This window comes from Neolamprologus multifasciatus, chromosome 8, assembly GCF_963576455.1.
Source record: "Neolamprologus multifasciatus chromosome 8, fNeoMul1.2, whole genome shotgun sequence".
Classification (NCBI taxonomy): domain Eukaryota; kingdom Metazoa; phylum Chordata; class Actinopteri; order Cichliformes; family Cichlidae; genus Neolamprologus; species Neolamprologus multifasciatus.
In genome coordinates, this window is record NC_140446.1 from 21,543,639 (window position 1) to 21,557,735 (window position 14,097).

Genomic DNA, 14,097 nt, shown 5'->3' on the forward strand with positions numbered 1-14,097 from the left:
ATAATAAGCCTGCTGTGTGGTAGCACATCCAAGATGTCTTAAATAAAGATTAGTGTTTTGTTATTTAGCATGAACTACTACCTCTGCTTCTACAGAGCAGCACCTCAGTTCTACTTACCCTCTTAATTCCTATTGGTTTATTTCTACACAGGACTACATAGAACCTTGTGAAAATTGTCTTTTACACATGACTTTAGAGGCATTATGTTAACTGTTGTCTGTATTTTTGCTTACAGAGCTTTGCAATTTGGAACATTTTAGAACCTAATAAGGAAACCCAAAAAACCTAGAGGGCAAAAAAACATAGCGTTGGTGGCAAATGTTTGTTAGATTTTTCCCAAAACTATTGGAGATTTAGATTTGAGGGGTTTTCAGCTAATCTTCTTTTTTTTAAAAAAACCCTTTAGAGCATTTGAGAGTAACTTCAGTAAACTGTGCTGAGGAGAACAGCACATTGATTTAAATGGTAAAATAACTGGTGCTGGTAATTGGCCATCATTTTAGGTTCAGATGAAGTCTCGTCTGATTTAAATAACCGAGACATTGATTATTAATAACACAGACATTTTCTGATTTGCAGCTTTTTATGATGAAAAGGACGATATGTTTTTCTCGCAACATGAAAAATACTAGGCTATCAATAAATTAACAAGCACGGGCTCATAGTTTGCCAGATATCTTCACTTTCCAGAGTGTCTAACTATTTAGCAGAGTTTTAGAAGGCTAATGATGCAGCAACAGGAGCTTCAAATTCATTTTAAGGTCACAAACTTAAAAGCAGTTAGAGTTTTCAAGAAGTTTAAGTGCTTTTTAATGCAAATGCATTCACACTTCTTCAGTTTCTCTCCCTCTCCCTCCCTCAATAACTTCCATACACACATTCACACGCACCAATCATCTTCCTGCTGTTTGCACCAGCCTGCAATTGTGAGTGCTCAAGACCACGAAACACTGTTTCTGTGCATTGAGCGTGTTTGTGCATCTCTGAGTGTGCGTTGGCATGATACAAATGATGCATAAAAGGAGTCTTATGTGCCGTGGGGAAAGAGATAAAGGAGAGAGTGCATTGCATGGCGTCTCTCATCTCCAAGATAACACAGGAGCATCTTTGTGTGTCCGTGAACAGCAAAACTGCAGTGGCAAGAATAAGGAGACATAAGTGCTGGGAATAAAGCGAGTAAGGAGGGTGGGTACAATGTCTAATAACAGTACGATACAACGTGAAAGTCTGTGTGCATCATCACTGAGTGTAATAGAAGCAGTGTGAACAAACACAACCTTTTCCCACATCCACTTACTTTATAACCCTCGCTCTGTGCGACTGGCTGAGTCAGGCGTACACGTGCCTTTTGTGAGAATAATAAACATGACAAGAACACGGGAGTACAGATTCGTACTAAGATCATTAAGTAGTTTGCCTCTAATTGACCCCAGGGAAGAGTTGAGAGGGCAGGAAAACATTTTGGATGACACAAGCACTCAGAGTCACTCTTCTGACAGCTGGGGTAACAGGGAAAAAAGAGATGTGGGAGGAGAAGAGGTGAAATTTGTGTTTGGAGTGATTTGTTACTGGGTCACCCTACTTCTGCAGTCGACTTTGATAAATAGGTCATCGCTTTTTGCTTCAAGCTTTCTATCTGCAATGACTCATATTTGTTAGAGACCAAATATTTGCCTCCCGTCTCCAGTTAACATCACGGATGGTTCATGTACATCTCAAAGTTTGTGACTTTAAAGGCTTGTGACTTCTTGACGTTTCTAACCTATAAAGTCAGAGTGAAGCAGAATTCAGAGCTTCTGTAGTGTGACATATTTCCAGATGAAATGTAACGTGGGCGCATGAATTTAAACACAGGTCTGACGACAAAAGCTAACCTACACATACTGGTTACTCTGCCAGAACCACATTTAAAAATATTTATATATTAAAATATGCTTGCTGAAAGTTATTGGTTTGCTTGCTACCCAAGAGCTTAATGGCCAAGTGCACTTTTACCACAATCAGAATCAGCTTGATTGGCAAAGTATCTGGACACATGCATGGAATTGGGCTCCGGACATCTTTGCAATAGTGCAAAGAAGTTGGAATAAATGATGGAGTAAGTAAACGATGATATTTTAGAGACAATGGACAGATGGCAACTGCCAGGATAACAAACTTAAGGCTTTATGTGGGAGTCCAGAATTCAATGAGTGACATCAGGGTGGTAATACAGTGGGGCAAAAAAGTATTTAGTCAGCCACCGATTGTGCAAGTTCCCCCACTTAAAATGATGACAGAGGTCAGTAATTTGCACCAGAGGTACACTTCAACTGTGAGAGACAGAATGTGAAAAAAAAAATCCATGAATTCACATGGTAGGATTTGTAAAGAATTTATTCGTAAATCAGGGTGGAAAATAAGTATTTGGTCACCTCAAACAAGGAAAATCCCTGGCTCTCACAGACCTGTAACGTCTTCTGTAAGAAGCTTTTCTGTCCCCCACTCGTTACCTGTATGAATGGCACCTGTTTGACCTCATCATCTGTATAAAAGACACCTGTCCACAGCCTCAACCAGTCAGACTCCAAACTCCGCCATGGCCAAGACCAAAGAGCTTTCGAAGGACACCAGGAAAAGAATTGTAGACCTGCACCAGACTGGGAAGAGTGAATCTACAATAGGCAAGCAGCTTGGTGTGAAAAAATCAACTGTGGGAGCAATCATCAGAAAATGGAAGACATACAAGACCACTGATAATCTCCCTCGATCTGGGGCTCCACGCAAGATCTCATCCCGTGGGGTCAAAATGATCATGAGAACGGTGAGCAAAGATCCCAGAACCACACGGGGGGACCTGGTGAATGACCTGCAGAGAGCTGGGACCAAAGTAACAAAGGTCACCATCAGTAACACACTACAACGGCAGGGAATCAAATCCCGCAGTGCCAGACGTGTTCCGCTGCTGAAGCCAGTGCATGTCCAGGCCCGTCTGAAGTTTGCCAGAGAGCACATGGATGATACAGCAGAGGATTGGGAGAATGTCATGTGGTCAGATGAAACCAAAGTAGAACTTTTTGGTATAAACTCAACTCGTCGTGTTTGGAGGAAGAAGAATACTGAGTTGCATCCCAAGAACACCATACCTACTGTGAAGCATGGGGGTGGAAACATCATGCTATGGGGCTGTTTTTCTGCCAAGGGGACAGGACGACTGATCCGTGTTAAGGACAGAATGAATGGGGCCAAGTATTGTGAGATTTTGAGCCAAAACCTCCTTCCATCAGTGAGAACTTTGAAGATGAAATGAGGCTGGGTCTTCCAACATGACAATGATCCAAAACACACCGCCCGGGCAACAAAGGAGTGGCTCCGTAAGAAGCATTTGAAAGTCCTGGAGTGGCCTAGCCAGTCTCCAGACCTCAACCCCATAGAAAATCTGTGGCGGGAGTTGAAAGTCCGTGTTGCTCGGCCACAGCCCCAAAACATCACTGCTCTTGAGAAGATCTGCATGGAGGAATGGGCCAAAATACCAGCTACTGTGTGTGCAAACCTGGTAAAGACCTATAGTAAACGTTTGACCTCTGTTATTGCCAACAAAGGTTATGTTACAAAGTATTGAGTTGTATTTTTGTTATTGACCAAATACTTATTTTCCACCCTGATTTATGAATAAATTCTTTACAAATCCTACCATGTGAATTCATGGATTTTTTTTTTCACATTCTGTCTCTCACAGTTGAAGTGTACCTCTGGTGCAAATTACTGACCTCTGTCATCATTTTAAGTGGGGGAACTTGCACAATCGGTGGCTGACTAAATACTTTTTTGCCCCACTGTATGTGTCTCTTACATCAGTGGTCCCCAATCCCCAGGCCACAGACCAGTACCGGTCCAGGAGTCGTTTGGTAACGGGCCGTGAGATTTGAGGCTCGGGTGTGAAATTCATGGTTTTTAGCGTTATTTTTTTAAATCGTTTTTATCGTTAAATCGGTTACCCTGGGTGTTTTCCCGTGTGTTATGAATAAATCTTCTTTTTTTTGGTACTGGTGGTGGTTTTATTTTGTTGTCCGTAACACCTCAAAGGCCAGTCCATGAAAATATTGTCGGACATAAACCTGTCTGTGGGGAAAAAAGGATGGGGACCGCTGTTTTAGATTAGAATCTGTGGCTTGTGTACTAGAGCAACAGGCTGTAAAGAAGAAGGAGCACAAAATCACAGATCTGCAGAACATCTCGTTATGGTGCTCAGTGGAACCAAGTGGATACTTCAAACTTTTTTAACAGCATCCTATAGGCCAGGTCCAACAGCAGCAACAATCCCAAAGGTATTTTCTGCCTGCTATAGGTTACACAGCAAAAGAGTACTGTGTAACCTATATTTAGATTAGTTTTCATGTTACCTAATAAGCTATAGTTTAGGATCTATCTGCACTCTCACATAAAAGAATAAAGTCCACAATCTTTTTTAAGTGAATGTCAGCACAAGAGAAAATGGCAGCAGTCCTCTCAACAACCCTCCAATTAGTTCAAATGTGTTCAATTACTCTGTGTGTAATGAGTTTTACTTTTTTCCAAAGCCACGTCTGCTTTCTTGTCTACAGTGGAAAAACCAATAATGTTCATCTGTTTCCTACCCCAGCAATCTATGCAGTGCTCCACTTTGCCCTGTGGCTCAATAACGGAACAGTTTGGATGGTGAATACATGTACATACAGTGTCTGTCAGTTTAGATTCAGTACAAATAGCCTGAAAAGTAAAAAAATTAAAAAAAATAAAAAATCCTTGAAACAGATGAAGATGAAGAGCTCAGAAACGAGCAAAGAGCAAATGAATATCTGGGACAGAGGGAGGTGATTCATGGTGCACTGACCCTTAAATGCCATGCTGTGAGTTTGCTTAAAACCATTTTATAACCATATATATATATATATATATATATATATATATATACATACAGTGGGGCAAAAAAGTATTTAGTCAGCCACCGATTGTGCAAGTTCCCCCACTTAAAATGATGACAGAGGGCAGTAATTTGCACCAGAGGTACACTTCAACTGTGAGAGACAGAATGTGAAAAAAAAAAATCCATGAATTCACATGGTAGGATTTGTAAAGAATTTATTCATAAATCAGGGTGGAAAATAAGTATTTGGTCAATAACAAAAATACAACTCAATACTTTGTAACATAACCTTTGTTGGCAATAACAGAGGTCAAACGTTTACTATAGGTCTTTACCAGGTTTGCACACACAGTAGCTGGTATTTTGGCCCATTCCTCCATGCAGATCTTCTCAAGAGCCAGTGATGTTTTGGGGCTGTGGCCGAGCAACACGGACTTTCAACTCCCGCCACAGATTTTCTATGGGGTTGAGGTCTGGAGACTGGCTAGGCCACTCCAGGACTTTCAAATGCTTCTTACGGAGCCACTCCTTTGTTGCCCGGGCGGTGTGTTTTGGATCATTGTCATGTTGGAAGACCCAGCCTCGTTTCATCTTCAAAGTTCTCACTGATGGAAGGAGGTTTTGGCTCAAAATCTCACGATACTTGGCCCCATTCATTCTGTCCTTAACACGGATCAGTCGTCCTGTCCCCTTGGCAGAAAAACAGCCCCATAGCATGATGTTTCCACCCCCATGCTTCACAGTAGGTATGGTGTTCTTGGGATGCAACTCAGTATTCTTCTTCCTCCAAACACGACGAGTTGAGTTTATACCAAAAAGTTCTACTTTGGTTTCATCTGACCACATGACATTCTCCCAATCCTCTGCTGTATCATCCATGTGCTCTCTGGCAAACTTCAGACGGGCCTGGACATGCACTGGCTTCAGCAGCGGAACACGTCTGGCACTGCGGGATTTGATTCCCTGCCGTTGTAGTGTGTTACTGATGGTGACCTTTGTTACTTTGGTCCCAGCTCTCTGCAGGTCATTCACCAGGTCCCCCCGTGTGGTTCTGGGATCTTTGCTCACCGTTCTCATGATCATTTTGACCCCACGGGATGAGATCTTGCGTGGAGCCCCAGATCGAGGGAGATTATCAGTGGTCTTGTATGTCTTCCATTTTCTGATGATTGCTCCCACAGTTGATTTTTTCACACCAAGCTGCTTGCCTATTGTAGATTCACTCTTCCCAGTCTGGTGCAGGTCTACAATTCTTTTCCTGGTGTCCTTCGAAAGCTCTTTGGTCTTGGCCATGGCGGAGTTTGGAGTCTGACTGGTTGAGGCTGTGGACAGGTGTCTTTTATACAGATGATGAGGTCAAACAGGTGCCATTCATACAGGTAACGAGTGGGGGACAGAAAAGCTTCTTACAGAAGACGTTACAGGTCTGTGAGAGCCAGGGATTTTCCTTGTTTGAGGTGACCAAATACTTATTTTCCACCCTGATTTACGAATAAATTCTTTACAAATCCTACCATGTGAATTCATGGATTTTTTTTTTCACATTCTGTCTCTCACAGTTGAAGTGTACCTCTGGTGCAAATTACTGACCTCTGTCATCATTTTAAGTGGGGGAACTTGCACAATCGGTGGCTGACTAAATACTTTTTTGCCCCACTGTATATATATTTGTAGATGGTAGACAAGGCAGTCTTAAGGCAAAGTCCATATCTCAGACTATCTCAAACAGCCACTGGACATTTTCTCCCTGTGGGAAAAAATGACTACTATGTACATAAATATGAAACACACTCCTCACTCACACCTTGCCAGAGGTGGAATGGGGCACTGTCTTACGGAAGTTTCACACCTTGGCCCAGGCGATAGTAACCACCTGCACTTTTTGTCACAACTTGGCTAATGTGAAGACTCAAATGATTAATAGTAGGTCAATGACTTTCAGGATCGCCTGCAAGGGGACAGTTGCCACTTGAGGATAAATGCCTACTTAAGACTCTGCATCAGCTGTTTTACACCTGACAAAGACTCTTGAATGGAGAGTAGAAATGTTTTCATGAACGTAAAGAAGTCCAGTTGCCTTCTTTTAAAACAACTGAGACAACTAAAAACCCCACACCTGGACAGTATGGGCCCCTGAAATGCCCTCTGACAGTCTAGATGAAGTAAAATAAAGAGCAACAAAATCTGAACACAAGAGGTCTGAACACCTTGGAGATCCACATACATTATATTTCTAAAAGTATTCATTCATCTGCCTTCACACTTATATGAACTCGACTGACATCCCATTATTAATCAATAGGATTTAATATTATGTTGGTCCACCCTTTGCAGCTTTAACAGCTTCCACTCTTTCAAGATGGCTTTCCACAAAGATTAGTGATGTTTCGGAGTGTGTGTATGGGAGTTTGGGGCCATTCGTCCACAAGCACATTTGTAAAGTGAGACACTGATGTTGGATGAGAAGGCCTGGTTTACAGTCTCCACTCTTATTCACCTGCCTTTATAGACCTTGCTTTGTAGACTGGTAGTCATGTTGGAACCGTTCCCCCAGCAACCACCAAACCCAGACTCATCTATTGGACTTCTAGACAGAGAAGCGTGATTTAGTAGTGATGAAATTTCACCAGTGGACTGGCACAAGTTTCATCCTATCGCTTTACCATGATCCATTCTTTCACAAATATTTTCACATGCAGTCTGCATGCCTAGGTGCTTGAGTTTATCCACCTTTGGCCATGGACGCGATTGGAGCACCTGAATTCAATGACTGGGATAGTTGAGTGACTACAGATGTTTGTTGTACAAAATCAACGGAATAATGAACAACTTTTTGTCTTTCTTCCCCTTTCTTTAAATCTAAATTCATTTGTATTTTCACTTTTACCCTGTTTCTGTCCACACTGTCCAATTCTTATACTTCCATCAACTCACTGAAAATATAAAAACCCAACATCCATTGAGCTGCTTTCAGACAAACTTGACTAGCAAACCGGACACAAAGTTGATATATTGATGCAGCATTATGTAAAATAATTTTAGGTGCACTATTCTCTTGTTTTCGGTCCTGCATCATAGAAGTGGGTGTTGGGTTGATGGTCGGGCCATGCTAATGGGCATTTCGAGTTCCTGAGGGGGTAAAGAGTGGGCCTAGAACTTGTTAAAACATAACCATTCTTTTTTGTTCCCTACATGTTAAAACTAAAATGTGAGATGTGGGTGTGCTGGTTTTGGAGTTGTTTAAAAAAGCTGTGCTGAGTCATACTTTTAGCAATGTAATTTGCAGATGACACAACTCTGCTGGGGCTCATTTCTGGGGGGGGGGGGGGGGGGGGATGAGTCTGCCTACAGGGATGAAGTAGAGCGACTGACAGCATGGTGCACAGACTACCTGATCCTGAACACAACTAAGACCAATGAGCTCACTGTGGATTTCAGGAACATGGCAGAGCTGGCAAAGAAGACCCAGCAGAGACTCTATTTCCTGAGTGTCATCAGGAAAAATAACATCTCTCAAAAACTGTGGGTGTCCTTCTACCAATACTCTATTGAGAGCATCCTTTACTACTGCCTCTGTGTGTGGTTTTCAGCTCCACAGCAGCACAGAGAAAAACACTCCAGTGAATCATTAAGACTGCCCAGGAAACCATCGACTATCCTCTACCCTCTCTTGAAGAACCGTACAGGTCCCACTGCCGTAGGAAAGCCAAGAACATTAATAAAAATGTACTTGGCTGAACAGGAGTCATAACAGGAGCATTAAAGCAAGTAGCCATCAGGGCATTATACACCACCTAGCACCATGTGTAAAAGACGTGCAATATTGCCACACATGTGATGGTGTTCCCATGCAATTGTGTTACCGCCACCGTAAGGAAGGCACCTAATCTCCCTATATTTCATGTATTTATAATGACAATAAAGATATAGAATGTAACAGCATTCAATGACAAATATATTTTGTTTTTAAGTATATTCTCAAACAATAGGGGGGTTAACCTGTTAATTCTGTTTATGATGAATGTTCTCTGCTTGACTTTGACTCTTCACATGATTATATTATCATCTGTGCTTTTCTTTAGTGATCTTACTTGCAGTTACTGTTTGTATAAAACTAATAGTTTTCTTACTGCTGTCTTCCTTGTTTTCCTGTCAGTTTATCTTCATCGTCTCCTGTGTTTTACTTGGCTGTGTCGTTATCCTAACTAGCTTCACCTGTGCTTCACTCCTCAGCTGTGTCTAATTCCCTTGTCCTTTGTCAGAGCATCTATTTCCCTCTTGGTGTTTTCCTATTTTGGATTCTTTTTTTTCTTTGCTTGTGGACCTTTGCACTCTGTGGATTTTTTTTACCATTTTTTAATAAAATGCTTCTAGTTCATCTACCTCTCTCAGAATCCTGAATTTTGCATTTAGGCCCTAATCCAGCAACTCTTGACCTTTGAAAGTTTATAAAAACCTCCCTGGTTACTTTCACTGTCAAAATACTAAATGGCAACGGTGAAAATGCTCAACTCAAGGCTTCATAGCAGACGTTCAGAAAGAGAGAGAGAAAAGTCACACTGCAACAATCGTCCTCTTAGATTTAGTTCCAGCCAGCATATTTGTTGCCCTTTTCAAGTCCATATGATCAATGACTAGATTAAAGTGTCTGCCACATACTGCATGTGGCATCATGTCATTAGCGGGGTGTGAAATTCCACGCAGTGAGAGATGCGAGATAGAAGCTGCAGGGTCTCTCATACGAGACGCCCACCCTCTCCCACCCTTCCACACCATCAGATGCAGAGTACACACCATCACATCGCTAATCAATGTACATGCACCATCAGTTACTGGTATGCACAAACCGAAACAATCCAGGCACACAAGAGGTGGTTTGCTCTGAGTAAAATATGTTTAAAATAGGTGTTTAAATTCCACGTTGCTGTATCTGCGGATGGAAATGTAGGAAAAAGGCACATGCTGCCTTCAGGGTTCAGGCCTGCTTACATTAACATATTAATTAAACAGTGCATGTGTATGCATATTGAGCATGAGTCACACGTGTAACAAGCATGTGTTCTGCCTTTTATTGTTTTCACTTTGTCCTATCCTGTAAATACATCTCATCAACCGGTGCCAGTAATACGTCGCAGTTTAGAACATTCAGTTTTACCGGTAAACAGGCTAACCTACTGATAGATTTATATTGTTTATTGTCATTTATGCTTAGAAATATTTAACCATATATGCTTAGAGGTGTATAATTGATTGTGTAGTGATAGGATGTGTGATCCTTAATAGTCTGCAAAGGCTTTGTGCGCATTCCAGAGTGTTCTGGCATTCACACCCACATTCTGGGAGCATGGGAGAGGGCATACCTTCCTTTATTGTTTTATGGTAGGATAAACATGTCTATATCTGTTTTAGGCTAAGTGCCTTTTGTTTAGATGAACTGTTGGACTTCCAAACCAGCAGGGTTAGGGAAGTTGTTTATGGGGTCACACTCTGACCCCCCCCCCCCCCCCACACACACACACACACACACACACACACACACTTACACAACGCACAGGCAAGGTACTCTTTGTGTGTATGTATACGTCGTATGTTAATGCACCTATGCATATTCATGTAACCTCAATAAAAGAGCAGTGTTACGGGGGAGCAGATGAGAGCAACTGGGGTCAAGCGAAGGAACGGCGTTTGTCCGGTTCTCTTCTGTGCATGAGAAACATGAAGAACTTTGCCTACTCGTGTCTTGCTTTGCTGTGTAATTAAATTGTCCTTAACGTTCCAGCGAATAGGTTTATGCTACAAACCTATCACCTACCAAATGTCACGATAGTGTCTGAGTAGATGGGAACACATTACTTCACCAAACTTGAGGTTGACAATGGGGTTGGCGTACAGTGGTGCATGTAGCTAATTTGCTTTGATCAGCTTCAAGCTGCAAGACAGATGACTGGCAGTTCCCTGCTTATTGAAAAGGTTTTTAACCTAATAAACTTTCTTTAGTCCAGTTTCAAGTGTTTTGTAGACACAAACAAGCAAAAAGCATCCAATGTGCTCCCGCTGCTGCAGATTGTTCTTAGTTCTGTGACTCTTTTTGTTCTCCTACCTGCCTCCCTGCTAGTCTCCATTCTGTGCATTCATTTTTGCTGGTGGATGAATTTTGTAATTCCACTCCAACCCTGTATGTTTTGGCCAGTACCTACACTTTCAGTAAGTCTTTCATATCTAATATGGTCAGTCTTGCTGATTCTGAGGTCAATAAGAGATTTAAAAAAATTGAAAGTTTTAATAAGATTGTATGAAAAATGGTTTCAATTTCATATCATTGAAATATCTCTCAAAGAAGGATTATGAATATAACAGGAAGTTCAAAGCAACTGGGTGTTGTTGAGCAAGAGGCTTCCTGGTTCAAACCAATGACTGTAGAAAAATACTACTTTTCTGCAGACATTGGTTTGAACCAGCTGGCTGGTTGGGGCTTTTCTGTGTGTAGTCTCCATGTTTTCCTTGAACATGCATGTGATATCTCCTCACACAGTCCAAACGTGCTTTTTAGGTTAACTGGTGATTCTAAATTATTCATAGGATTTAGTGTGAATTGTTGTCTGTCTCTCTGTGATAGGCCTGCAATAGATTGACAAGCGGTCCAGAGTGTACCCTGCCTCTCACCCTATGACACTAGAGACCGAAACTAGTTATCAATTCAATAAGTTAACGCAGGATATTTCCTGTACGTTCACATGACACGTGAAACTTTACTATTAGAAAAATCTGAAGCGATTAAACACAAAATAGAGATGAAAAACAACACAGCTGCTGCAAGCAAATCAGTGGCATGAGTGCGTGTGAGAGGAAAAACATTGTACAGGAGTCTAGCATTAAAAAATACCCTCTCATAAGTTACGGCGATATGCTCCGTAACAAGGGAACTATCTTCATAGTACAGGAAACTCAGGCTTAACCCTGAAATTACCAGGGTAAGATGACATCTTGCTTCATAGTACAGGAACAGTACTGTTGTAATGCAGTAAACTAATCTTTTACTGCATTACCTTTTACATGTGCACGTGTGTTTACATGTGTTTTTGTATGTGCACAATCTTTCTTTGCACTTACCACTCCTGCTGCGCAGCATCCTGGCTGAGACGCCGTTGACTCTCCCTGCACTGGGCGGACTGGCCGTGGCATTTTCCACCGAGCTCACCTCATTCCCCTGCTGTTTCAGCAGGTCTGTCAGCGTCCTGGAGACCAACACACACACACACACACACACACACACACACACACAGGTTAAAAACGGTGCTCAACTTATTTTATTTGATAAACCAAGTTAGAGTACAATAGATATTAAATGTATGTGACTTTTTTGTGATATTTTATTAATGAAATGCTTATTTTTCTTTTAAATTTGACTACTCATCCAGTCAATTACCCTGATGAAATCATAACAGAATTCTCAATAAAATATATTGATTATAAAAACTGGGGGCTTGTGTTTCATTACGATGGTTTTTTTTTTTTACAGGAAACAAAGACAAGCAATACTGTAAGAAAATTTAAGTACTGCGTAAGTAATTTAAAGGAAAGTTTACGTAAATAAATGTGTGTATTGCACAACTTCATGTATTTTACAGAAAAGAAGAAATAATGATATTGTAAGTGGTGCCTAAATTATGGAAATTATACAGCAAAGGAGACTCAAATTATACTATGAGTAATTGTAAGCATTGTGTAATTTCATGGTAATATTTAATGTGCGATGTAAGTGGAAAAATATTTTGAAATATAATATAATAATGTTTTTCTGCAAAATGACCATGAAATTGTACACCACCTAAAATTACATATGCAGTATTTATAGGTAAATAATTTCATGGTAATTTCATTGAAAATGCACTGAAATTCCATTTAATTACAGAGGAATTACACACTTGGTTGTGGGCTGTATTATGAAGTGTGACCAACAAACAATTTGAACCAAGCCACAAACATAGTGTTAAGTACATGTGTGCACAAATGACCATGGAAAAAACATTTTTCCCACTTTGTGTCAGGTCTCTCTGCATGTACATTATATAGCTAAAGATTTGTGTCAGATTGGGAGACATTTGATGCCGCTGCCTGTATTCTGACAAAGTTAACTGTTTGCATCTTGTTACATTTACTGTAGGAAATATGCTTATGTAATTGAGCCTGAGCAACATATTTTTATTTTCAGGCTAAATCTCAGCCAGCTGTATTGACTGGCGGCCTTTTTGCTGCTTGTCATGTTTGCAATATGTTCACATTGAGACTTGGCTTGAGTTTGAGTGCAAGAAATGCTTCCAAACAAGTGTGAGTGCAAGTGTTCACGCACACACACACACACACACACGCACACACACACACACACCTACACACACACACACACCTACACACACACACACACACACACACACACTCGTTTTCATATCTTAGTGAGGACATCTGATTGACATAAAGGCCTAACTCATGGGGACAGGCATTTTGTCCCTATGAGTGACTGTTTGTCTCCAAAAGTAAAGTGTCATGCCAATTTTCTGTCCTCAGAAAGATGTCTAAACACGTACACTTTACACACAGATGTATGTTTATGCACAGTTTGGGGGACTTTCCCTTCATCCAACACATATCTGCTACCTGTGTATTTCCCAAATACAACCACTATTGACTCAAAACAGTTGTAGTTAAGCTTTACAAAAGGAAGTCCACAGCACCACTCATACATACACATACACATAAATGCACAGGTATACAAGACACAGTGTTGCCAGGGACCTCTTGTTCACACCCAGATACCGACTAGAAAAGCATGTCCCTTTGGCCACTTCTCTGATAATCTGTAGGTGTGATGATGGTGTGTGAGTAACCGTGACACAGATGCCAAAAAGTGGCTTCTGCAGGGACTATGTTGTTGCAATGAAACTCTTTTGATGTACATATAATCCCATCTGTCATCACCCACAAGTGTCTGTTATAGATAACAGACACTAGTCCCTAAGGACCCCAAAGCACTTTACACAACCAGTCATCTACACATTCACACACTGGTGATGGCAGCTACATTGTAGTCACAGCCGCCCTGGGGCGCACTGACCACTCATACACACACATACACAGGTATACAAGACACAGTGTTGCGAGGCTGCCGGACACTGACGCCACCGGGCCCTCTGACCACCACCAGGCAACGGGTGAA

General features: G+C 41.3%; 1 protein-coding gene across 2 annotated transcripts in view; it reads right to left on the minus strand.

Annotated features, from left to right (window-relative positions):
* shisa8b (shisa family member 8b) overlaps positions 1 to 14,097 on the minus strand; it is a 45,168-nt gene that overhangs the window by 14,289 nt on the left and 16,782 nt on the right. For both annotated transcript variants that reach the window (XM_085169788.1, XM_085169787.1), the window contains exon 3: positions 11,997 to 12,121. In XM_085169788.1, the coding sequence (XP_085025914.1) occupies positions 11,997 to 12,121 (125 nt within the window). The remainder of the gene's footprint in view (positions 1 to 11,996; positions 12,122 to 14,097) is intronic.